The 26,464-nt window shown below is 43.1% G+C and overlaps 1 protein-coding gene across 1 annotated transcript in view; it reads left to right on the top strand.

The window, feature by feature from the left end:
* The window catches only part of PCNX2 (pecanex 2), a 218,865-nt gene that overhangs the window by 146,619 nt on the left and 45,782 nt on the right, over positions 1 to 26,464 (top strand). The window contains exons 22-23 of the mRNA XM_069484552.1: positions 9,032 to 9,140; positions 14,094 to 14,223. Coding sequence (XP_069340653.1) covers positions 9,032 to 9,140; positions 14,094 to 14,223 — 239 coding nt within the window. The remainder of the gene's footprint in view (positions 1 to 9,031; positions 9,141 to 14,093; positions 14,224 to 26,464) is intronic.

Genomic DNA, 26,464 nt, shown 5'->3' with positions numbered 1-26,464 from the left:
GGCAGCATTTGCCACCCACAAAATTATAACCGACCTGTAAGAGGCAGGAAGCCCTTAGAAATAGAATTCAGAAAGCTGCCTCTTTTCACCAGGAAAGAGAAGGATAAATAAAATCCAAAACAAAGATGGAGAAACCGTATCCTATGTAGAATAGTCAGATGAAGGCTAACATATGGAATTTAAAGAAGTAAGAAATTGAAAGGAAGGCAGGATGTGTGCATAAACTCTGTTATTTTTGCCACTTCACTCCAAGGTGAAATGGGCTGGACGCTTACAAAAAAAGGAATCTCTCCCTCATCAGTTACTTTCATCCTGTTTCTTCCCTGTTGCAGTCCACCCTTGCCTCCTTCCTCAGCGGCCCACCTCCCACAACCCTTAACCTGTGCCCTCACCGCCCACCACAAGAGGAAACACACACACACAGAGAGACCCAGGATTACATTTCATTCCTAATTCTCAGGGGTGTAGACACAACTTCCCAGTTTTGTGCATTTCTACCTCTTGGTAGATCATAAAATTTCAGTGTGCAGTGGTGACTTCATTTGCATGTATGGGTACACTAATTAGCAGCTATGAAAGATGGTCTTAATTAATATTTTCTGTCTATGGTGTTCTCTTACGGGCCTGAATTTGTCTGGCTGCATAAGGTCGGCTAATCAAAGAACTGGGGCTGTGGCATTTCCTTTATTAGCACCACACTCATTTGCCTAAGTAGCTTACGCCTGCTGGGACCCTCGTCCCTGCATTATCCCTGTTTCTTCTTAGTTACAATTTTCCAAACTGCACTTCACAGATGATTAAAAATTATTACACCAGGTTCCTCTCTCCCTCCTTAGATTTTAGTTTTCCTTAATGGTTCTCTTTTTACTTTCCTGTTTTAGTTTAATTAGATCCATCTCGCTTGATACCTCTTCTCTGAATAATCCTAGGGTTCTACTATTAAATACAGTGTTTACTGCAACATAGGACTGTACCCTTTTATTGGGTTTAAAAAGAACTCTTTTATAACCAGGTTTTTAGGGATTTTTATGAGTGGGTGTTTTGAGTTTATTTTTCAACATCTTTTCTGTACTAATTGAGCAATATATGCTTTTTTCCTTTTTTACTTTCTCAATTTTGTGAATTACACTGACTTTTTTCTAATATTAAACCATACAACATCTATATTTTCTTTTCTCATAATATTCTTGTTCAATTTTTGTATTAAAAATTAGCATCCCAATATAAACGGGGAAGTTTTTCTAAAATACACATTTTAAGGCAATATCTTTTCCTCTATAGGCTGCTTTACCTGAGTTCCACCAGATCTGATTGGTACTACTGCTTTTCATTGCCATTCATTTTAAAATATGTCCTAATTTTTATTATAATTTATTCTTAACTAATTAGGTAATTAAAAATGCAAAGCTTTGTGGTTGTTACTGTTATTTTGCCACCTTTTCGTCATTGATTTCTAATTTAGTTGTAAAATTGTGTGCGTGGTATCAATTTTTAACATTGATTAAGAAGACTTCTTTCATATTTTAGTAAGTCATTAGTTATTGTAAATGTACATATGTTTAAAAATTATATTCTTTCTCTTTTGGTTGGCTGTAAGGTTCTAATACACATATCTCTTAGATGAAACCTATTCTGTTGGCCAAATATTTTATATGTTTATTTACTGTCTAATTGAACTATCATTTTCTGAGAAAGATACCTTAAAATCTTCCCCTATGATTGCTAGTCTTTCCTTGTAATTCTACCCATTTTTAGTTCAGACATTTTGAGATAACTTGGGTAAGTATGTACATCTCAATTATTTCATCTTCTTGGTGGCACTTCCTTTTCATCATTATGTACTGCTACTTATTGTTTTTGAGTAAAAGTCAATTTTATCTAATATTAATAGAGACAAGTCAGGGGTTTTTTGGTTAAAATTAATCTATCTTTTTTAATTCTTTTTCATAACTTTCTATGTCATTTTAATATTTTTTCTAAAAGCATCTAGCAAGGTTTTTTTTTTTTAGCACATTGACTGCCACACTAGGGGAAAAAAAAATTTTCCCTGAAGCTACAGTGTTTTATTAAAACATAGTGATCCTTTCTAATTTGTTATTTTTTATTGTTTTCTGTGCGTGAGTTACATGCAATGCAATCCATGTTTTTAGAAATAAATTGTCAATATTAATTGTAACAATAAGAACATCAACAAGTAAGATGTTCACAAACCAACTGCGTGGTTTTGCTTCATGTGTCCCCAGGTTCAAAACTAGCCTGAGTTAAATACAACTCACATGGAAGTCAATGTGTTATATACAGACTGAGAATCTCCGTGTTTTAGATAGGCAAATTTTATCCATTTACATTTACTGTATTACTTACTGATATGTTTGTACTTTTTTCTACCATGGTATTTTTTTTTTTTTTGCTTTATGTTTATGATGTTTTTGCTTTGTACCTCCCCCTCCTCTTTCTTGCCTTCTATTGAATGAAATGAACTTTCCTTGATCCCTTTTTGCCTCTAGTGCTTTGAAAATTGAATATTATGTTTCTAGTCCTTTAGTGCAATGATTTGCAGTGTGGTCTCCAGATCAGCAGCAGCAGCAGCATCTGGGAAGTTATTAGAAATGCAAATTCTTGGGCTCCATTCCAGACCTATTGAGTCAGAACCTCTGCAAGAGGGAAAGAGCATCTTTCTTTTACAAGCCCTCCAGCTGATCTTGATACACATCAAAGTGCAAAAACTTTAGTGGTTTGGTGGTTACTTTCAAGTTTTTAATAAGTACAGTTGATTAGCATATGAAATTAATCAAAATCTTTTCCCTCCTCTCAAACAATACAAAGCCTTAATACTTTAACTCCAATTCTCCCTCTCATCTGAAATATTGACAACATCTAGTAGTAGGTTCCACCTTCAAATGAGTTATTATCTTGATGATTATATCTACAATTACTCCTCATGTTGATATTCTAACATTTTAGCCTTTTCTTTTCTCACCATTATTCTTGTATAACATTTCTTCCTCCAAGGGTAAATTTCCTTTGAATTGTAATATATCCTTCAATTTTTTTTCCTGCAATGTTTTATAAGTAGTAAATTCCTTCAGTCTTTGTCTTAAAAGATTTTTTATTTCCACCTCACACTTCAATGATACTACAGTTCTGTACAAAATCTAACTTGATATTTTCTCTTGGTTTTGCATTCCTGCCCATTCAGTTTAAATGCCTGCATTGTGATGCCTTGAGGTTATGATGTTTTGTGAAGGGAAGATTTTTATCTACTCGACAGCAAGCAGAAGGCAAACTTTTTTTTTTTTTTTTTTTTTTTTCCCCTTTTTCCCAGCACTGGTACATAGGGTTTTTCTAATTTACTCTCTATGGACATGGATGTCCTTCAAGTCTGTTAAAACCCAAGTCCTCAGTTCCTAAGACCCATATGCATGTCTGTGTCCTCTTGGGGTAGCATGGTGTCAGTTCAGACTTATCATTCTTATTTTAAAATTACCTCTTTGGTTCTGACTATTGGGGGGAGGGTCTTTTTGAGTTAATTATTAATTTAATTTTTTTCTTACAACTTTTTAGATTATTTATATTATTTTTATAGTGGATGGTAGCCTGTATGCATTACCATGCTACACGAAGCCCATCAGTATTTTGCAAAGCCTGATGTGTACTATTTATCAGACTTCTAACGCACGTTAGTTACTGGGGTAAAATCTGCTTCTGGCCTGAAATTTTACTCTTGTGATGAGTAGTAAACGTTCACGTATTTATTTAATTCATAAAATTCTAGCTCATATGTCAGCCACTATTTGAGAATGTTTGTGCTTTCATAAATCTAATATCCCAAAATTGAATTATCGTATTTTCTGTTACCAATTTGTTATTTTATAAAAGTGGTGATTTCCATCTCCCAAAAGTGCTGCCCCACAGTTGAGATGCCACTAGCTTTACTTTTTCCATTCTTTCTTGAGTATTCTTCTTCTCTCCATATCACCAGCTATGCCTCAGAATATCTTACAGTTTCTCCCAGTTCCTTTGTTCCTGGCTTTTAATCCCTCTGCTGGGCTCCTGCCTGAATTCATTAATTTGGTTCCCCTTAAACCTCCAAATTTCTTCTCATTTTGTCTACCTTTGTTCCAAGCACTCAAGAGCCTCAGCTTCCTCACCCTTCTCTCCTTTTGAACTGCACACACTGTCCCCTCCGCAGCCACCTTCTGTGACTCCTTTCAGCCTCCTCGGCACCTTCAGATTCAAATATGGTCATCACAAATTCGGCGATAAGTTAACTGAAACGCTTATCTTCCTGAGACGGAAACTAGATGAATCTGACAACAAAATGCAAAAAACGAGGAGTGGTGGAACTAATCTGGGAGATCAGTAAGGCTAGAACACTAGGAGAAAAGGTGGTGATTAGGATTGGGAGGAAAGATTGCACTTTCTGTGGAATAGTGTATATGCAGCTTCCTAAGACAATGCCCACACTAAAGAGAGTTCAGTAAATGGTCATCTATTTCATGGGGGGGGGGTCATTTCATCCGGGGGGCTCAGCAGAGCGAGCCCTGGAGTGAAGATGAAATATACCAGCAAGGAAATGTTTTGGGGTCACCATTATTTGGTGACACTTCTCTTAAGATGGTTTGTGGATTTACACAGATTGGGTTTCCTATCTATAGCGGAGATATAACAGCTTGTATGCCTAATTGAAAAGATATTTCCAAAATAGGTCATTTGAAATGAGAGTATTTATGATGTCTTTCCTTGGGAGACAGCCAGAATGACTCCATTGTGAATTTCTTTACTCTTTTCCTAATGTTTTCAGTGGAAAAGACCCAAATTATTTTGTTTTCTCTTATAGTCATACTCTAGTAACTTGTAAAGTTTATTATGCATTTAAATGGGACTGAGATTTAAGATCTTGGAGTAGAACACTGGGAATGAGGTAAGCTTCATAGAGAGAGACCTCAAACTATCTAAGAAGATGCAAATTCATAGCTAATCTAAATGAGATTTCTATTTAAAGCACTTCCACACAATGTTATACTGCATGAGGCCATGCTTACTAGAAAGGTATTGGTGTCTGTTTCCATTAAATCTTATCTTAAATGTTTCATTATTTTATGCACAATAGCCATAAAGTGCCTCTTCATACACTTTTCTCATTGATAATCAATATTTAGGTTTCCATTTGTGCTTAGAAATCACTGTTTTGATTCGCATGCCTTTTTCATTCTTTTAACCTGATTTCAGCCTTAAAAGAGAAGGACAAAGTGTAAAGGGAAGATATGAAGGTTTAAATCTTTTTTAGCCTGGATCATGCCTCTCCACACTTTAAGAATAAAATATGTGATCCAAATCAATCTTGGAGTTGTGCATTCAAGAAGCACAGGTAACCCAGCCGTCTGCCTCTTTGAGATCCCGTGACTGTCACCCAGCTTGTTGGGTGGTATCTTATTTTATTAATTGGGCATTTATATGTAAAAAGGTGTTCCAGAGCAGATCAGGGTCTTTCATCATTGTGCACGCGGAAGAACAGCGATAATTTGAGCAAACAGTGGCTGCAGCCGTATTTCCTTACATCCATGCCGTGATCCTGCCTCTCTGCTGTCAGTAGGAAGGCTGAGATGAAGGAGACCCTTCCTTAGCTGCTTCGTGTCAGGCAGGTTTTTTATGTTGCTATAGTTCACAGAAGGCCCGTGACCCCGAGGAGGCGTGGTAAAGTCGGGTGGTAAAAATATTGCTGGCTGGAGAATCAGGAACTTTGACCTTTGGTTTCAAATGGGCCAATAACTTGCTGTGTGACCTAAGCAATCCACTTAACCTCTCTGAGCCCGGTTTCCTTCTCTGAAAAATGAGAGGACCTGGACTTGGTAAGTTTCAGTTTGGGGTGGGGAAGAGGGCTCTGGAATTACTGGCTTGTGAGCAGAGAACGTCCTCACAATATGATATCTCCTTTGTCTTAACATTTATCAAACTCTTCTGTAGCTTTTACAGGTGCCAGGTACTGTCCTAAGTCCTTAACCAAGATGAAACCATTTTAATCCTCACAGGTGACACTGTGAGAAGATTCTATTATCATCCTCACTTTACAGATGCAGAAATGTACGAACAGAGGTACAGCTGGGGTTCAAGCCCAGGCCGCACATGCTCAAGTCCATGCTCTTAAACATGGCCACACACTGGCCTCTGACTCACCTAGAACACAGCTTTTTTTCTGGTGGGCTTTGTGGGAGAGCATTAAATTACTGCATTGTGGAGGAATCCCAGCTATATAAAGAACTGACATTCAGGAGAGCTGGCTTCCTCAATGATTGAGAACGGCAGAGTCTGTTTTATAAGCTTCACGTTGAAAAGTTTTTACAAAGCATATATTTTATTGACAATATTCATTAAAAAACAACAACCAAGGAATAGAGAGACACATAGGAAAAGAACAAAGATACCTGAGGCTCTGGCTGCAATTAGAGCACAGGAGTGCTTGTGTTTGGAATCCTTAGATGTCTGATTACTGGTTTTGCTTATGTGTAAATACAAGTTGCTGTGCTAAGCAAAATTAATTTTAATAGATTCACGTAATCATAATGCAGCAAAGTTTAACTTGTTAGAGCTTCCAACTTGCAGATGACGCTTTCTCTGGGGCAGCCTGTCTGACTGCAGTTGCTGTGCCTGACCTACTTATCAGCGTTTTCAGAAGGTGGCTTAAATGCCTCCCGGGTTATGGTAATACACGGGAAACCCAACAGGAGTAACTTTCCATAACTCGTTCGTTTTTAGGGCATTTGGGGGCCACACATCCCAGAAGGTAATCCTGTTCATGCTTGCCATTTTCACCTAGGCAGGAGTCGCGAGATTAATTCTTAATAACTAGACTAATGATTCTTAATAACTAGACTAATGATTCTTAATAGTGGGGTGACTAGAGGGTTTCAGATCCAGAGGTATTTTGTCTGACAGAGTTTTGGCTTGGTCTACGTGAGCAAAGGAGCCCACCTCCACTCCTCAGGACTCTTGCTGTTGCTGTAACCCAGAAATCATGTCTTCTTCAGGGCAATTGACATGTTCCTCCTCTGGTTGGGTTCATGGAAAAGATGAGTTGAAATGACATTGGCTTTTAGAGCAAATCGTATCTTTTCGCAGAGTGAGTCAAGAGTTTGAGTCTGTGTTGGAACTGTCGGTCTCCTGGTTCATACATGTCACCTGTTGACTGGTAAAACTTAAGGTGATGGGGAAGAGACCAGATCGTATATGAACCTGTGAGTTGGGCTGTCAAGCTAACATAGTAGAGTCAAATGCTGCTCTGTCGACTGTCAGGCCCCCAGAGGCACTAGGTGCCGCAGGTCCCATCTGGAATGGATTCAGGAGGCTTAAACCAACCCCAAGGTTAAAGCCAAAGTGGCCTTTCTGAGAGAACTTGGAAGCCAGTTGAGGTCAACCCTCTGTAGTTGAGGCAAGTGAGCAAGAGTAAAGGAAGTGGAAAGTTACAAGAGAAACCAAACTTATCATCTCCTTTCCCAGAACTCATATTCCTTTATCATTCCCCAAACCTAGTCACATCAGCTTTCCTTCTCTTCCATTTTTCTTTTCTTTTCTTTTCTTTATCCCTTTTTTCATCCTCCCCACTTTCCTATTTCTTTCCCTCTCTCTCTCTCTCCCTCCCCCTCAGCCGTCTTCCCTTCTCTCTATAATTCTCCAGCTTTCCCTGTAGCCAGGATTGTGACTAGACTCTCTAGTAGGCATATTTAGAACCCAGGGGTTCTATATGTGACCAGACGCCTTCTCAAGGATTGTGCGTATTTGCTGTGCCTTTGAGAGACCTTTGACCCTTGGTTCATCCTCCACAGCCTAGCCAACAACCTTTGAGTCTACTTTACAGTTTTTCTCCAAAACCAGAATATTTGTGAGAACAAGAAAAATGAGGGGAAGATTTGGAGAGCATTCTCGTTAACCTCTTTTTTTTTAACCTCATTACACTTTCATGGAACAAATTACAGTCGCCTCATCTTTTGTTTCCAAACTCACGAGGTTGGCTTCTCACTGAAGGGCTGAGTCGACTTGGCTCCGCGAACCTTTCCTCAGTGTCCTGCCTCCCCGTCCTGGCTCTCTCCTCATCACGGCCTCTGATGTTCTGTATGCCGGCTATTGGGCCTAATTAAAAATTCTGGTTTTTTCGTTCTCTTTTCATATCCATGGCCTTGTTGAATGCATTTGTTGTCTCAAATGCTAGCCAGTCTAAGAACAAACACGTCCTGCCATTGAAGTTTCCATATGGATGAAGAGTGGAGTGGATTTGGCGGGGACATCCTGGTGGGACACTGACTGCATGAAGAAGTGACAGCAACAGGGTTTTGTCACTTTTCACCGCAGAGCAGAGGTGTGCGGTCAGGGCGGTCCACGCTTCTCCATCCTTCCCTGCACACTCACTGTCTCAGTCTCCAGCAGAAACCACCGAGCCTGTTCACCTTTCCGTGTTCGTCCTTGGTCCACGTAAGGTCTCCCCTCTCCCCTCTGTGCCTCTCCCCAGAGCTACTTCTCTTCTCGCGCTGGCCTGTCCAGCCAACACGACAGCTTTCATATCCTTCCTTGACTTTCTACAGTACTTTGTAACTTGCAGTTCAATAGTGTGGAGCTATTTTTTCCAGCAAGAGCTGCTAAAGAGTTAAACTGAAATTAATATACAAAACTCAACAATGTCAATGCGTATAGGTTTCTGTACGAAATCCCTCTAAAAGATCCAGTATGGAGGAGGGAAGACCAAGCTGTGATTGTTCCTCTAAGAAAGGCAAAGAGGTACTCCACCCCTACAGGTTGACATAATACATCTGTTGGGATTAACCCTGCAAGGTTTCTTCTGATCAGCCTATCGCTGTTTGAAAATATCGTTAAACGGCTGCATTGCACATGGGACGAAGGAAGGTAAGAGTGAGAAGGCAAACGATACAGTTTCCCTGTCCTGTTCTAACTGTCACACATGTCCTTTAAATGACCTTGACGCGGTTACCGCTGCTGTCCTTGTCCTCTCTGATGAATGCTTTTCTTCTTCTGCTTCCAGCTTGGGGACCTGCTTCACAAGTTGCAGTTCGTCATGACGTACGTGGCTCCTTGGCAGATGGCGTGGGGCTCTTCGTTCCACGTGTTTGCTCAGCTCTTCGCAATCCCTCGTATCCTTTCTGCTGCTGTGTTCACCCCAAGCTGAGACTCCCACTTTGCGGCAGCGAGCTTCTCATTGACCCCTGGCAACGAAAACATTTTAGTCTTTAAGATTACATTCTAATGGCGACGTGAGAAGGCACTTTGGATTCCCTTTAGGCCACTTAGCCTTGAAAGATGTTTCTTAATTTTGAACCCTTCCTGCTTCTTAATGCATATTCAGCAGTTACTTTGATTTTTCTGAACCTTCCCTTTCTCGTGCCCAGGTCTGTGTGAAGTTATCCTGTCTTTTAAATGGAAAGTTACTGCTTAAATGATTGTTGGCTTGTACAAAATAGTGCAAATCGATTTGCTGCTATTAATCGTTGTGGATGGGGTTGATGTGTTCAGTATAGTATCATAAATGATACGTTATATTATTCTGTAGTATGGTTATACTATATGTACTTTAGTTATATTCAAAACCCCAGAATTAGGTCCAACAAAATTATCCAAATATTTCTGAAGATTAAAAAAATACATCATGGTTTTGCAGTTGCTGTTAGCCAACAAGCCTTGGTTTCCTTGTATATTTTAAAGTGTTTACATAGTAATAGTTTTAATTTATTTCAAAACAAATTTGAGGTGCTCCTTCTAAAGATCACTTTGATGTAGATAGCTAAATTTGTATGTGTGGCCTGCATCTGTGTAAAGAGAGAGGGAGAATGATAAAAAATACTCTTGAAGAGAAAGATTAATTTTTTAAAAATTGACTTAGTCTTAAAATTTGCCCTCCAAGTTTTCCCTTCCCGCTGAATTTATACTTTGTAAACCTATGTTTCCCAAGAGGTGGTTCAAGGATCAATTGCATCAGAATCCCTTGGAGGAACTTATTAAATAAATAGATTCCTGGGCCCAGCTCCTACTTTCACATTTCATGGGGTAGAGTCCAGAATTCTACCCCTTCACAAGATTCCCCGGTGATTCTTGTGCCCATTAGTGTGTGTGGACCACAGTTCTAACCTCTGGCAATCCGTGGTGACTGCTGTGAGCTAGTTTTAATGACCACTCATAGCTTTCCTTCGTAAGAAATTTGCACAAGGCTCATTAAGACCATTCTTCAGGGATCTCTGGAACCTGAACTCTGTGTACAGGGAGGGAAACAAACCTGGGATAATCATTAAGTGATAATATATTCTAGATTTTAAAAAATGGTCTACTCCAGGCTCATTTGTTTTTAAAACAATATTTTTATGCATACGGAGAGCTGACCTCACAATGCACGTTGTTCTGTGTTCCTATTCTTAGACCTGCACCGATGTTTCTAAAGTGTTTCAAGGTTATTTGGCAGAACAAAGTAAGGGGGAAAAAATTTTGCAAAAGCCTGGGCTTCTGCACCGCCCTTCCCCTTCAACTGCAATCATTTTCTGTAACACCAGTAATTTCAGTTTTCCTGAACAGAGTCTTTTAAAGCAAAGACAGGGAGGTGAAATATGGAGGTGATTTTTATTTATTTCTGACGTGTGTCTAAAGTTTCCTGTCCGGAATTTAAAGCACGTTCATTCAGTGGGAATGATTAGATTAATGCCAATTTGTGGCTGAGGAGTCACACTAAGAATTTAGAACCTGAAGCTATGATTCCCAATTTTGTCCTAACTTTGGACTTGGATTTCTCTGCAGCATTCCTTGTTGCTGTTTATGCCTTGGTAGGTGAGTTCAACAACTCTAATTAGTGCTTGTAGTTCCTCAGCTGAACGGAGACCAGGGAGCCATAACTGTCAATTACCTGCCCTATCTGTGTGTTGAGGGGTCACACAAAAGCACTTAATATTTGGCACTTAATATATCCTATCATGATAAAAGCAGCATTAGGATTTATCTGTTTGCACAGAGTGTGCGTTAAACCTAAGCACTTTCAGGATGTGTAGACTCGTTCCCTTACGAAACTGAAATGTTTGCGATGCAGATTTTATTGGGCGTTTGGTAGTTCTGTTTGGGAACGCTCAGCTGAGCCCCTGGCTTTGTTCCCAAAACTATGTCTGTCAGTGACACCAGCTTCCTCCCCTTCTACTGAGACATGGAGCCTTCAAAGCGACCTCCCTGGAGGCTGCCACTGCGGTTGTGTTGAGTGACAAGGTCTTTACCGTCTCCCCCTTACCCATGGACATCTCCCCATCCTTCATCAGTGGTAAAAGTAGATCTTTGCTACTTGGAGGCCAGTGTTATACCATTCAGAATATAATGAGATAAACAGTTGAGAAAACTGGATATATATGCCACCAGACGAAGCTATTAAGTTACGAAATGTCAGCCCTGGATCTTGACTAATTTTGAGACGTTAATTATTTTATCACTCTATTAAGAAGCTGTGGGCACCATCTCAGCATTGAGAAGGGACTAATTTGCTCTGTTTTGGAATTGAATTAGCTTCCAGCCCAGCAGGGCACTGTTTGGTAAATTGCTTTTTCCAGTACAAGCTTGTTTTCTCCCTCCGTAGCCTCTGTTAGCATCGGAGCTTGCAACCTCCAGGGAGAGATGAGAATGCTCACCCTTTTAATGCATGTAGAGTCCATGCAAGACCATTGTCTTCTAATAATTAGACAGACTTAGCCAGATTTTCTCTGTTAAACTCGTAGATCAGGAAGGCTGCTTTCAACGTTGCGCGTCCTTTTGAGCTTCTAATGAATGCTTCAAAATCTTTTAATTATTGATGTTGACATTTTCATTTTAAATATGCTTTTAAAGGAGTCACCATCTACCTCTTAAGCTACCCTCTTGGCTATTTTTTCTTGGAAAGACGTAAAGAGAGCGTCAGATGCCCGCTGGTCTTAGGAGCGCCTATGTCTTGGCATTGCCTTACCAGTCACAGTGCCAGCCTGTCGTATTTGCTTAGGGCATCTTGTATTTCTTTATTGATTTTCCCCCAATAAAATATCCTCTCTGTTCACTTCTGCCCTCCCTCTAATCTGTTAAACTTTGCTTCCTTCCCTACCACACTGAACTTTATTTGTAGGCTAGCACCAGTTTTCTCACTTCTTAATTTCTAGATAATTGTTTCTGGCATGTAAAAAATGTACCACATAACCTTTGGGGAAATTTTAAAATGAAAAAGAAGAGCAATATCAGCCCCTCTCACACCCCACCCAGCTCTGACTCCACTTGGTTTTGTCCTGATTCCTCCCCGAGCCCCAGAGCATCCTCTGTGCCTGGTGTGGGATTCACCCTCCTCCCCTCCCTCGGAGGACCCCACCTCTGCCCCAACTCTGCTTTCTGATATTTTCTCCAATACCTTCTCTCAATGACTTCTCCCATGAAATTCCCCTCTCTTCCAGTGACAAGGGGCATAGGTCATTGGTTGTGTTTCATGGTAGACGGATTTAGGTATCTCCAGCTTTCAGAAGAAGAAACTGATGGGTGATATTAGATATCACAGTAGCATATTGTTCTTTAGTTCTCTATTTGAACCTAGGTCAAAATAAAAAGAATTGGATTTAAATTGCAGCATAGTAGAGATCTTTTTTGCTACCTAAACAATTCCACACTGCAATGGATTATTAACGGAGGATGTGTCATTTCACTCCTGAGAATGTTTGGGAGTAAATAAAAAGCGAAAACAAAGACATAGTTACTCCTGAAGCAAAAATCTGTTCTTAAATCTATGAAAATGTATGGGAAAGTATGAACAGCACAAATTTTCCTCCCTTTTCTGTATCTTACATTTAAATGGGGCCACTAAGGAACCCCTTCCTCCATCGCACCCTTATGGCATAGCTTGCTTCGTGTTTTGGTTATGATAAAGCACTTAGCAGGCTGAGTTACTGCTGTGTTCTTGATAATGAGACACAGAGTCTTCTCTGCTTCTGTGCCAAGCGTTTCTTTTTCACTTTCCGCCAGAACTTTCTGAACGCAGGCTGCAGAAATAAGACCCCTGTTAGTGCAGCAGTGAGAGAGAAGCAACTGTCACCACCTTCCAGGAGGGAAGATCAGCCTAGTAGGAGGTCAGAGGTCAGATCAGATCTGTAGTAGAATAACCCAAGTCCTCATCCGCTAGGGCATGGAAGGATGAGTCTATGTAGGACCCGGGCAGTCTGGCCCCCCGCTGACCTCTGCACGCCCACAGATTCTGGCCATCAGCTCTCTCCTGCTCTTCCAACCCCAGAGGCCACAGCGCCCCTGCAGCACAGAGATGCAGCGGATTGGCAGCTACAAGCCTGTAATGATGGAATGAGACAGGGAAGGACCTGCCTCTTCAGAGAACCCGCTGCTTCTGGCTCCTTCCCCTGGATTGCCGGAGACTTAAGCCAAATGGGGGAGCCTTACAAAGTCTGATATGGAGCAGTTACCTCCCTGAGCAACCAGGATGTGTGAAACCGAGTCAAAACTCTTAAGAGTGCTAAAGAGGCAGCTTGGCCCACGAAATGCTATAACTCTATGTGTAGATGTTTTTTGGTTATAAACCAGACATGACTTGAGCCATTGGTGTTCAATGCATGACACACACACACACACACACACACACACACACGTATTTCAATAATGGGAAAAGATTCTTTGAGAAACAGAGATGCTCCCTTCCCAAACAATGCTGTATCTTTATTGTCAAAAAGTATAATTTAATTTTAATTATCTATAAGGTGACTTTGTACTTTAGTAAATGTACCACAGTGTGTTTTGTTCAGCTAATGATGTCTTTAGTGAAACTGTTCTTTTCAATCCTTAGATATTAAATCTTTGCCATGAATCCTACCGAGACCGCTGGAATTTTTATGAGAATTATTTGGTTTATATGGTGGTGAAATGAGACCTAGCAGGGCACTACTGAAAGCTTTATATTTCTAAATCTCTACATAGAGAGATGAAGTGCCTGTCTTTTATCCTTTCTTTAGTAGACAAAATGGCTTTAATGAAAACTAGTGAATATCTGAAATAATATCTTAAAAATATAGTAATGAATTTTTTTTTTTGCCTTAACTCAACGTTCTCAGATTCAGCTATGCTTTTCTTCCAGACAGTTGCCACGTCAATCTTTTCTACTCCATTGAGCCCGTTCCTTGGGAGTGTCATTTTCATTACATCGTACGTCCGGCCGGTGAAATTCTGGGAGAAAAACTACAAGTAAGATCCTAAAATCGATGCTCATTTACTTTGCTCGGATTTGCGCTTCGGAAGGCTCCTCTTCCTTCCTCTGTTCAAAGGTCCCTGGCTCAGGCTTCCCCCGGCTGTGGGGCCGGCCAGGCCTGTCCCCCTTAACGACTTCCTCAGTGCATTGACCCAGCCCCGAGGCTTCAGGGCTCTGGAAAGAACATGACTGGCTGCAAATTAGCAATCGGATGCTAGTGCAGCTTTCACCAGTTGTGAAGGGAAAGTGAGTTTTCGCTGCCAGATCTTAGCTGTTGACCTAGGAAAGGTTGTTTAACAAGCCATTGTTCATGTCATTCGATGTGCTGAGATGGCCCCGGGACCACGTGTGTTTTCCGTGTCTGTGGTATCCCTTCTGTGAGCATTCCACAGTGACGTTCCGTGCAAGTGTCCACGCGTCACAGCTCTACGCAAAAGACAACACTGATTTTTCTGAGTGCCGTTAAACTTGTAGATGATTTCTTCACTTTTTCTGGACTGTTTAGAGCAGTTATAAATTTCCTCAAGCAAACAGTTATTGATGGAATGGGGGCGTAATTTTTACGGGAAGCTGAGAAGACATGGTTCACTAAAGTAACTTTAAAGACCTCTTACTGATTTGTCGTGGGGGAGGGACAGCCTGTGAGCCCGGCCGTCTTCAGTGAGCAGAGACCCCCGGCCACTCCGTGTGTGGGGTGACACTTCTGTTCCACGTCCGCTCTGCCCTGCTTTACCAGCCGCGCCTGTGCCACTACAGCCGAGCCCTAGTCCTTTCTCTAGAATGTGTTTGTAGGTTGCAGAGCTCTGGCACTTCGCAACGTGCCATTTTACGTCTCTCAGAGGCCGACATTGAGTTAGGAGATCTGTGGTTTCCTGTTTCTCTGTGAGATGGTTTATAAAATGCACATCCTTCTGATGCAGGGAGGATGGTGTCGTGGTTGGAACTCAGCCTGCCTGGGTTCACGCCCCACCTCTACTGCTCAACACGGCTGACCTCAAGCCTCTCTTTCCTCATTTGCAAATCGGGGTTGAAATAACAGGACCTACTTCATAGACGTGTTGTGAGGAGAAAACAAGTTACTCTACATAAAGCTCATAGAACAGGGCCACGCGAGCCTGAGCTAACATGGTGATTCTCTGACTGCTCTGCAGAGAAGTCCCTGTCCCACCTTGACCCATGCGAGGTGCGTCTCCTTCCAGCAATCTCATTCCAAGGTGCCCCAGGGAAAACTAACCAAACTAGACACAGCCAGTGCTGGGAGACCAGGAGGACTGGGGGAAGGTCCCTTGTGTTCCTGAAAGATTTCTTATCTTTTAAGAGAGGTTGATTTTTTGCAATAAAAGTTGTCTTGAAATATACACATACACAGGGCTGCTCTTTTGCATTTGTCTAAAGAGATAGGCATATTTCCAGAGGCAGAGAGTGAAAGTAAACTGCCGGCGTTGGCTTGTCTGTGATGTTTTTCAGCGGAAAGAAATTGAGGGAGACCTTTTTGGAGCTCTGAAAGTGACACTTCTGGACAGTGCAAATACTTGTAAATAAGAGGATGGCCTTCTCTCCTGCTTTTACCTATACAGGGAGGGAAAGTGTAAGATATTTTAATCTCAGTCCTCAGTACAAAAGGTTCCTCTTTATCTCCTATTCTCAAATAGGGAATCAGTCTTTCTGGCGTGGGGCAATTTGATCTGAGCAAAACACATCCCTGTTGAGTCAGGAAGGATTTTAAGCGTCTGCAGTGGAAATGGGAATGGAGAAACAAACCCTTGTGCAGAGGTTGTATGGAGGGGGCGTCCAGATACCTGCACAGGAGGAGTTGTGTGTTTGTTATTTGCCTTCTCACTCCAAAATTCAGCCATCCTTTTAGGGTGATACATTTACGTCTGAATTGTCAGTTTATGTGGCTTACTTAAACATATAGGGTTCTAGAATAGGAGTTATGTTTCTCTATTCAGTCTCACAAAGAACCTATTCTGTTGTGTTCCATACTTTTCATCAATAAACAACGCAATTTAGCACTATGTTGTGCATGGCAGGGTGGGGGAGGGGGTTGTCTACCTTTGGTTGACCTCTTCATAGGTTGGATTCAGGGTCTCTGGGCGTGTACAAGGATGTCCACCTTTTACTCGGTCTCTCTGAACGAGCCAAGTGGAAGAAATTTTTCAGTTCCCTTGGGGGAAAGAGTTCTTGGTACAAAACCCAGGCTGCTGAAGGTCTGCGGTTGCCTTTCGAGGAGGCCTCAGAACACAGAATCCTGTGGCCCATCTGCCTAAAAGATCAGTGGATGGAATTCAGGACAGCAGAGTGGTGGGTACCAGGAAAGGAAATGGCAGGAAATCTCATCTGGATCCTCGCAAACACTCTGGAAAGCTCATTCTATCGATTTTAAACTGTTTTGGTTTTGTTTTGTTGTTGTTTTTTTTTTTCTTAATTTCAAACACTAATGATTTCTAGTGTTCTTCCTGGAGAGTTTATATGTAGCTCTTCTAATTAGCTGTTCTTTTCAGTCTGATACAAAGGAGCACTCAGTTAGTGTAATTAATTCTGTTTACTTTTTTACTAGTTGTTCCACTACTTTAGAGGGGTTGGCTAAAAGACACTCTCCTCCGGAGCCTTAGTGAGCGTGTTCACCACCGTGAACTGCCACCACCAACCTGGGCTGTGTGTCGGGGGGGGGGGGGGGCCTGCAGTCCCCTCTCCTGGGCCTCCTGTCCCTTTCCACCCCTGCTCTCTTACATTCCAGTCTCCTGGTTTTTATTTCAGGTCTTTTAATGCTGACTTTGGTTTTTTGCAGGCCTCCAGTGAGCCCTGCACTATAAGGAAACCATTTTAATACTCTAAGGGAATGATAAGTAAATCACCAGCCACCCGGTAACTATGGCTGGTCGGTTTTTCCCCCAAGCTGGCCTGTTCTGAAACCTGCAGACTTCTTATTCCCCAATTCTGTGCTTCACCGGGGCAGGCGACCAGTGTGTCCCCTGCCTGCCTGTTACCCCAGCCTCCCGACTAACCCGCTCACTGCTCTCTACCCACACACGGCCCTAGTGTAGCTGTCCTGAAACACAGCTCTCAGCATGACAGTCACTCTTCTCCTCAAAAGCCTGTAGAGCCTCATTTGTGCCTCAGGAACAAGGAGAAATGCCACACAGACCAGCACTGTCCGGTAAGAAGCTCTGGGTGATGGCAGTGCTCTGTCTGTGCCGTCCGGCGTGGCGGCCACCAGCCCCCATGGCTCTTGAAATGTGACTCGTCTGACTGATGAACTGAATTTTCAATTCTAGTTACTTTTAATTCATTAAAATGCAAACAGCTACCTGTGATGAGAGGCTACCATATTGGACAGCACAGATATAGACCCTTCTTGCTCTCACCCATCTCCCATGATGCTTTTCTGTACTTCACATGCTGTGGATTTTTCATTCCCAGCCTTTCCTCGGACTGCGCCCTTCACGCAGAACGAGCTTCGCTTTCTCTGCCTGCCATTTCCCATCCACACCTGCCTGGCAAAGCCCAATGTCAATGACAACTCGGCCACGAAGGTGCCCTGATCACCCCATTTAGAAATTGTCTTCCTTTCCCTAAATTCCTGTAATAATTTATCTTTATGTTCTGGTTATCTATTACCAAATAACAAATGTCACAGACTTTAGTGCCTTAAAACAACAAACTGTTGTATCTCCTGGGTTCTGTGGGTCAGGAATGTAGGAAGGGCTGGACTGAGCAGCTGTGATTTGGAGTCTCTAAGGCAGTTGCGGTCAGATGGTGGCTGGGATGGAAACAGCAGAGAACTGGAACAGCTAGCTGGACATCTCTCTCCCTGTTCACGTAGAACCTCTCCTGTGGCCTGTAGTTTAGTGATAGCTTGGGCTTCCTCAGAGCATGGCGGCTTTGGGATTCCAGCACAATGTCCTAGTGAGTAAAGTCAAAGTTACCTTGCTTTTCCTGACCCAGCCTCCGAAGTTCCCCAGCACCCATTCTGTCTCATTCTATTGTCTGCAAGCAAGTCACATACTCACCCAGACTCAAAGGGAGGGCAATTATACTCTACTTCTTGATGGATAGGTGGTAAGGTTCAGGAACTTGTGGGATAAGAGGTATTGTAGTAGTCACCTTTGGAAAACAAATTTGTTACTGTGGCCTTCAGTAGATGCTACCCAGGATTGGTGTAGCCTGTATGCACCTTCAATTCTGAACTCATTTATTTTTCACCTTTTTGTCTCTATGGGGCCCTGCACGGAGTAGGTGTTCTGTAAATATTTCTTAGATGAATTAAGCCCAACGATATTGTGTCAGAGGGAAAAATAATCTCAATCTGGGTCTGCATTTGCTGGAGCTAGGAAGTTCGCTACTCAGCTGAAGTGCTCTTGCCTAATAAGGTCTTTAATCTCTATCTTGATGAGCTCTGCCTGGCGTGTCCATTTAAATTCCAGGGACCAACGGCAAATGCACTGTAATAATAGTGCTTTGGGTTTATATGAATACATCCCCTGTGTCAGAGGATTCTAGAAAGCTTTAGAAACACATTCTGATATTATGACTTATCACCCTTCTCTCTGTATATAAACATTCGCTAAATAACCAAACTTTGTCGTTAACGTGAAGCAAATGTTTAAGCCAGAAAGCATATGGCACGTGTGCCTAGTTATCTTAGCAACGTCTTTGTCCTAAAGGAGTGGACTATTTTCAGCATCCTGAAAGAATGAAAACTCCTATTGACAGCGGTTTTGTTTTGATACATCAAAAATCTTCTATAAAATTCATAGAGACATAAAAGAGCTAGCCGAAAGGAAAATATAGCTTTCGTGGTTGTTACATTTCTAGGATACTCTATAGATTGATTTTAAAATATTACGCCCATTGTTCTGCAATTACCCTCTACAATACATGTGGATTAAGCACCATCTATGTGAGGGTACCGTGCCAGCCTTTGACAGCAGGGATCATGCTATGCAAATGGTCTGCATGCTGTACCTTTGGACCTGCCCTGGCAGCAGGAAGACAGTCAGCTCTACTCAATCCTCAGCTCTTCTGGGAGGCGGTGATAGAACGTAAGAAAGCACGAGCTTTGTGGCCAAACCATGACTAAATCCCAGCTTATATGCTTGGTAAGGTGTTTGGGGACTGGCTCAGTCTGTGAGCCTCAGTTCACTCATCTGTAAAATGGGATGACCATTTCTCTGTGCTTTCCAGAAGTCATAGATGCTGCATGAGCCTTGGTTCACTGTGGTAAATGTGTAGGTCATATCTATGTCTAACACATACACTTTGGTCTCATTTTGTTCTCCTTCCCTATACTTCTATCTTTTCTCATTCAACTTTTAATGCAGTTGTGACCAGACATATTTTACATATACTTGCGACCTCCTTAAAGTCCTCTCGGAAATGGCAGAACACAATCGTTATCAGCCAGTGAATGACACGCATATAGATCGTGTCCCACCTGTGAGATGCCCCCTAGATATTAGTTCTCCCGTCAGGCCCCGTGTTGATTTCAGCCGGAGCCCCAGTTCTGTGCTTCGAGCACCGCAGCTACCTTAGGGCAATAACAAACAGGCTCTCTGAGTGCCGCTGTTTTGTGGTTTATCCAGCAACAAAATATATGGTCTAAATATTTCAACTAGTCTCGGTGAGCTCTCACGAATGTCACTGTGTTATTTTCCAGCCCTTTCTTGGGTTGGTGACATAGACATGAGGGTAGCACGGACTCCTAGGAATCGCCATGTCCCCTCCGCGCAGTCCAGGAAAGGGCGTCATTCCGCCTCTCCTCCCTCCTGCTGGAGCAGTCCCTGTGCCTCACTAAGCAGCCCTTGCGAGCGTCGTCTCTTACAGCTCTGGGCTCTTCGCTGCCCTGAATCTTGCTCCTTGTGTTGTCACCTGGATGCCACAACCACCTGGGTACACCTGCAGATCCTGGAGCGACCTAGCACAGGGGGCTGCTTCCTACCCCCGCCATTTGTCACCAGTCTGCGGGCAGCTCGCCTCCCTCTGCCGCCCCCTTCCCTGTGTGAAGGCACAGACTCCCACGGTCCCGTCCTTGGGAGTCCTAGTCGCCCTCACTCAGATGTTTACCAGGTTGTCCCCAACCCTCCCGCCCTTAGCCCCGACTTTATTACCTGCTCCAGATGTCATCTAGTCAGCTCTCAGTAGAAGGACCTGTTACTTCCATGAACCAAATGTTCTGCTCTCATTTATGTCTTTTAAAATCTAAAAAATCTCAGTTATTTTGCAAACTTAGCCGAGCCAAGTCTTTATCATCCCAATCGTGCGCGTGTGTGTGTGTGTGTGTGTGTGTGTCATTTACGGAAAATAAGAAATGTACATTTCCTTCTCAACTCTCATCGCATTGGTGTGAAGTCAGCATCCCAGCCCAGGTGACTTGGTTTCCACGTCATTCCTCATCTCTCCAGCCTCCTCACCTTGGCTGCAGATGGGACTACCTGTCCCCACCTGTCCCCACCTAGGTCCTCATTCATGCCGTGTTAATGACGGTGAACAGGATGGAGCTGGGGATGCCTGGCTTGGTTAGGGCAGTGGAAGAAAAGAAGTTCTCAACTCGCACACTTTATTTTTTATTTTTTTTCAAAATGGGTTTTGCTGGATGTCTTCCACCTACGAAGCTATTTTAAGGGTGGTTTGTAAAATCATTGTACAAAGCATTTAGCTTCTCAAAAGGCATTTTTTTTTCTTAAGTACAAAGCAGGCAGCTCATTATGATTTATGGATGAATATTAAAATGCAGCCCTGCAATTAAAATTTGCCCTCCCTTTAAAGTTATGCGGGGAGGGGATGTACATATTTTGACACGCAGTTAAGTTACCCCATAATTTATCTGGGTATATTCACAGGTGCCTGGCTATCCCCTGGCAAAGGATTCAACACATGTGTGTTTGCTTGATGCCTGGTTTTAGTTACTGCTGAGATAAATGTCATGCCGCTCCTTTATCAGGCACCTTAAGTCTATTAGAGCTTTCAGACCCATACTGAGGAGTGTGTTAGGCCCTGGATCTATGATTATTAATGATAATAATAAAGGTAGCAGCAGCAAAGCAGCAGTAGCAATAACAATGCTCCTCTCTTTGTAGTCACTGAACATCTGCCCGTCTTCTCTGTGATATTCATTCTAGTCCCTACACCCACTCTGGAAGCAGAGTTTCATTTTTCTCATTTGACAGATCAGAAGGAGACTCAGGGAAGTTCAATAACTTTCCCAAGGTCACAGAACAGGTGAGCAGCTGAGCCAGGATATTAACCCGGGTCTGTTCCTATCCCAGGCCCTACGCACCTTCCATCATGTCCTGAAACCTCTCAGATGCCACACGTATACCTCCCCCCCCCACACACACACACAGAGTCAGAGACACAGTTAAAGGGCTTGTCCACAACAGTGTTGAAAGGGAGGTGCCATCACAAGCCACAAGGGCCCCGTGTGGCCAGGGGGCCTGTCTGGAAGGGAAGGCGGTCCCATCCCAGAGCCCCCGGGCCACTGGCTCAGTGCGCTTGGACGGGTCAAAGCAACACAACTTTCCCAGACTCTCCTACAGTCACCAGGCTGAGCTTTCACACTTGTGATGTTGTGGAGACTGGACCCCAAAAGGCTCGGAGCTCAGAAGCATGGAGTCCCCCTCTTCAGGCTGCAGGAGAGTGTGCCGAGGGCCACTTTGCAAGGTCTGAGCGAGTCATCAGCTCGCAAGCTTGTCTTTTTCTGTCCCTGAAGCGGGGCTTCCTGATGCTTCTCTGTGTGCCTGGCCTGGCTCTCAGCAGCTTCAGACCCCAAGCAGGGAGGTGTGAGAACAGGAATGAGCCCTCAGTGACACTCCTGGAAAACAGAGTGACCCTCTGAGGTCCTGACTACAGTCTCAGGCCCCAAAAGGCAGTTGAGCTAATTAATTCAGATGCAAATTTCTTTTTAAATGTGTGATTCGAGAAATTCCTGTTTAAGGCCACCACTTGCCCTTGATTTTCTAGGGTGTTAAATAACTTCCCATATCTGTGAAAGGGGTCAAAAAATGCTCTTGCTTTAACTGGAAGCTAATGAGAGGTCCTCAGGAATCCTCCTCCCCAAAAGGGACTCAGAGTCATCTGGATGCATCTAGAAATGTGAGTTTTGAGCGATGTAAAACTGCATGAAAGTGGCCTTGAAGATTGCAATGGAATGAATGTTTGTCTCTTTCCCAAATTCATATGTTGAAATCCTAACCCACTAGGGTGATAGGATTAGGAAGTGGGGCCTTTGGGGTGTGAAAAGGTCATGAGGGTGGAGCCCTCATGAATGGGATTAGTGCCTTTGTAAAAGGGACCTTAGAGAGCTCTCCAGCCCTTTTTCCTCTCTGCAGCCTGGAAGAAGCCCTCACCCAAGCCTGGGCACTCTGGCTCCCTGATCCCAGACTTCCAGCCTCCAGAGCTGCGAGCAATACATGTGTGTTGTTTATGAGCCACGCCCACCCTGTCTATGCTACAGTCATTATAGAAGCCTGAAAGGGTGTGTATGTGCGCGCGCTTGTGTGTGTACTGATGAAAGAGACTTGTTTCAGAACTAACCACTGCAGGACCGTGTTTGCAGAAACAGTGAATCCCAGGACTGATAGGCAGGGCCCAGGTAGGAACCTAGACCAAGTCTTGAAATTTCCAAAAGAAATAGAAGTAGGGAGAAACCAGCGAGAAAAAATTCGTAGTTACAGATGATGAAATGGGGGTGTCCAGACAGACTGCAGTCTTGAGGAGCCCGAAAGGAGCTCCAGAGTCAGTCAGTAAACCCCGGCCAAGCGTATCGGTACATACTGGCCGGGTCTGTGAACTGACAGCAATTCTGTACCCGCCTCGTGTTTCATTTTACTCTGGGAAGACACGTTAGGTCACAGGCAAGCAAGAAATGAGACAAGCAATGAGACCGTGGCCACCAGGGCCAAAACCACAGACCAAAAGCAAAGCAGAGGTGTGGAGCCCGGTGTCCAGAGAGCTGTTCTTTCTGCTTGGCCGGAGGGAGTCCTGGACTTTGAGGGGTGGGAGACCTGCAGGGAAGGGGAATCTCTGCTTTCCCCCTGGACCCAGTGGTGGGGGATGCAAGCCTGACGCTGCTGGCAGCTCTTTTGTCAGCATGAAGCGAGACCTGACCTGAGAACACAGCAAACGCGGGGGAAGGCAAGGGAGGGGCACAGAGAGTGATCCTGATGACACCACGCTAGCCCCCGAGTCCACATGGGCTCCAAAGGACCTTGTGGCTTCATGAGCTGCTGAATTTTGAATTTTGCTTAAGCCATTCTGAGTTGCATTTTCTGTCACTTGAAATCAAAAGACTCCTAGTAAAAGCAAGTGATGGCGTTTATCAAAGGGATCCTTCTTTCATACCTTTTACTTTTAGGGAGTTAGGCACAAAAATAGTCCTTCATCACCATAATTTTGTGGATCTAAGTAGTCTAGAAGGCCCGAGAAGGGACCTGGCATCCCATGTTGTACCTCCAGGGCCAGCTCTGTCGCTGACACGCCCTGTGTGACTTAGGGCTGTCCTTCCTCTTCACTTCCCTGCCTCGGATTCCCCCAGCTGGAATTCCAGGTCTGTGTCTGAGTGCTGTTGCTTCTGGGAAGCTAAACAAGGAGCTTGGCCCCATCCCACTGTTCTGCTGACGGATGAGAAAACTCATGCATGAGGTTTGACACCTGAGGCGTGGAGATGAGCTATTATGCAGATCTATTCCAGAAAGATGACGCTTTTGAGGAACTCCAGTGTGTTGAATTTCTCAAACAGCACTGGTTTGAGCTTATTATACATTGTGCTGTGCTGCATAATCTTACCCAGGGTCCTGTTACATTTTGCTGAGCGTTACAGCATTTGAAAAGTGCAGCGTAGCGAAGCAGGGCGAGGCGGCAGGAAGGGATCAGACGTGCCCAGCTGCTTCCCAGCTGTCTGGGGCTGCTGACTCCTCAAGGTCACCCAGAAGCAAGGCTTTGTGACTGATTCAGGTTGATGGATGGTGGCGAGGAGTGTGGGTCTCGGGCAGAGCCCTGTTCTGAATCATCGCAGGAAAGGAGAGGAGGAGGGTCCGCAGCTTCTGCAGCTCTTAGGAACGTGTTGGCGATGGGACTGGTTTATTCTAAACAAAGGAAGGCAGGACATATGCAGTTTTTAAATCTACATCGTCGTAAACCCTTTTACTATGTAGCTCAAACACAGGTGATGCAGGAGATTTCTCAGGCAGATTGGAGGCATCTGGACAGTGAGGGTTCACTCCCCAAGGCCAGGAACCCTGAGCACTTCTAATTAAAACGTCTTCCCTGAGATTGGCTGGTATTCAAAGTGAGTGTTACAGGGCACACCGTGGTGTGTTCTGATTCTCCGCCTTATTAACAGAACACCGCTTTGGGGACCGAGGGACTTCTGCATTTGAGGCTCTGTGTTAAAACTCATTCCATGGGATTTTGGAAATCACGTGGGGCTTGTTTCATCTTGTTACTCTGAGCGTCTTTCCGAGACTGACTTTAATCCTACTTTATTGAAAACAAAGACCTTGCCCAGGCTTTGCATATACTAGTTGCTGCTGCTTGGTGCACAGCAGTCTCGACTCATTAGTGGAATGAGTGTATAACGTGAGCAGAGGAGGCCATTCCCTTTTTGTTTCTCTCGTCACTTTGGGCACATTCTGTCCTCATCCCCACCCCGTAGGGTCTGTAATGCTCTTGCGCGTGCGGATTGCTGTGCTCGGCTCTGTCTGCAAACTCAGTTAAGCAGACAGATGCTCCTCTTTGTGATTGTTTTAAATGAAAAATGACCAGTAATGTAAAAATAATCACATACATGAGAATTAGAAAAAAAAAATGACCCTATAAAAATAAGGGCAATTTTATGTCTTCTATCCCTTTTAGCTTTGGTAATATCTTTAGTAGGTTGCTTTTTAAAATTATTGTTATTTGTTTTGGAGGTTGCATAGTTGGACCTTATTTCCTGTATTCAGGAAAGACTCTGTGAGACAGGCGCACATTGAATTTTGGGGGAAAGGAAGGAAAGAAAGTTGCGTAGCAAAGAAAATTGTTTGGGCAGAAAATGAAGTTTTTAGAAAGCTTAAACTTCAAGAGCAGCCCAGAATAATAGAATGCTCACTTTCTAAAGTTATCATTGATAAATAAACGCCACTGGGGAAGCCATCTGAGGATGTTTTTTCGCCATTTTCAAAGCACCTGTTTTGGGAAAAGCTGGTGAGGGAGGAGGATGGCTGGGAGAGATCCGTGAACTAATGTTCTGTTGACTTTTGTTCCTGTGCTCCCAGAGCCGAGATTTGAACCACCTATTTCAGTATTTGAAAAATAAAATTTGAAAACCATTGTAAAACATTGTCAGAATAAAAAATACGATTCATTTTTTCCCCCTAAAAGAAAATCTATACCCAAATGTGCTGATGCAGCGATAGCAAAACTAGTTTCTGTTCACTCTGTCACTGACCCTTGCCTGGGGTGACTGGCCTGTGACAAGGCCAAATGATCACTCTGTTTAGTTTGCAGTAGGCAGTCACAGGTGAGGCTCTGTGTTTTAATTTCCTACCACAAGCCCTGTGCTGTGTTTATTTGCCATTTTATACATTCAGAAAACTGGGGATCAGAAAAATGAGGTGATTCTCTCCTTTACACCCCTCAGATAATTTAATACATCATAAACCAAATTAGAAATAGAAATCGTTTTTTTTTTATTTCAGTAGATTTAGGGGGTGCAAGTAATTTTTTGATACATGGATGAATTATACATTGGTGAAGTCAAGACTTTCAGTGTAGCCATCTCCCAAGTAGTTTACATTGTAGCTGATAGGTAGAAACCGTGTTTGTTGACTTAAAGTTTCAGGCAAGAATAAACCCTTATAGTTGATATTAATATCCCTCCCTTATAGTTGATATTAATATCATGTTTCCTGGCCAAATTATTTTGCAAACATGAAATGTCAAATTTGCATATAATACATTTCTTCATTTATAAGTTTAGTCAAGGTGTGAGTGATTTGACAAGGGGCCTCAAGGTGAGTGTAGAATGAGGAGTATAGTATAATTTTAGTGAGATTTGATTTTGCAACAAATTTTAAGATTTAACACGAGCAAAGTGCAGTGTTACGCTTTGGGAGTAGAAGAAATAGCAAAGGAAAAGTGAAGTCCCTCTTCGTGCAAAACATTGCTGGTGTGGTTTTATTAAATGCCACATTCTTCAGCTACAAAACTGCACCCATTGTAATGGGCATTATGTTCAGACAATGTGTCTTCTCATGT

The sequence above is a fragment of the Eulemur rufifrons genome, chromosome 11, assembly GCF_041146395.1.
Source record: "Eulemur rufifrons isolate Redbay chromosome 11, OSU_ERuf_1, whole genome shotgun sequence".
Classification (NCBI taxonomy): Eukaryota; Metazoa; Chordata; class Mammalia; order Primates; family Lemuridae; genus Eulemur; species Eulemur rufifrons.
The sequence above is the reverse complement of the archived record's forward strand: the minus strand, read 5'-3'. Positions and strand labels throughout refer to the sequence as shown.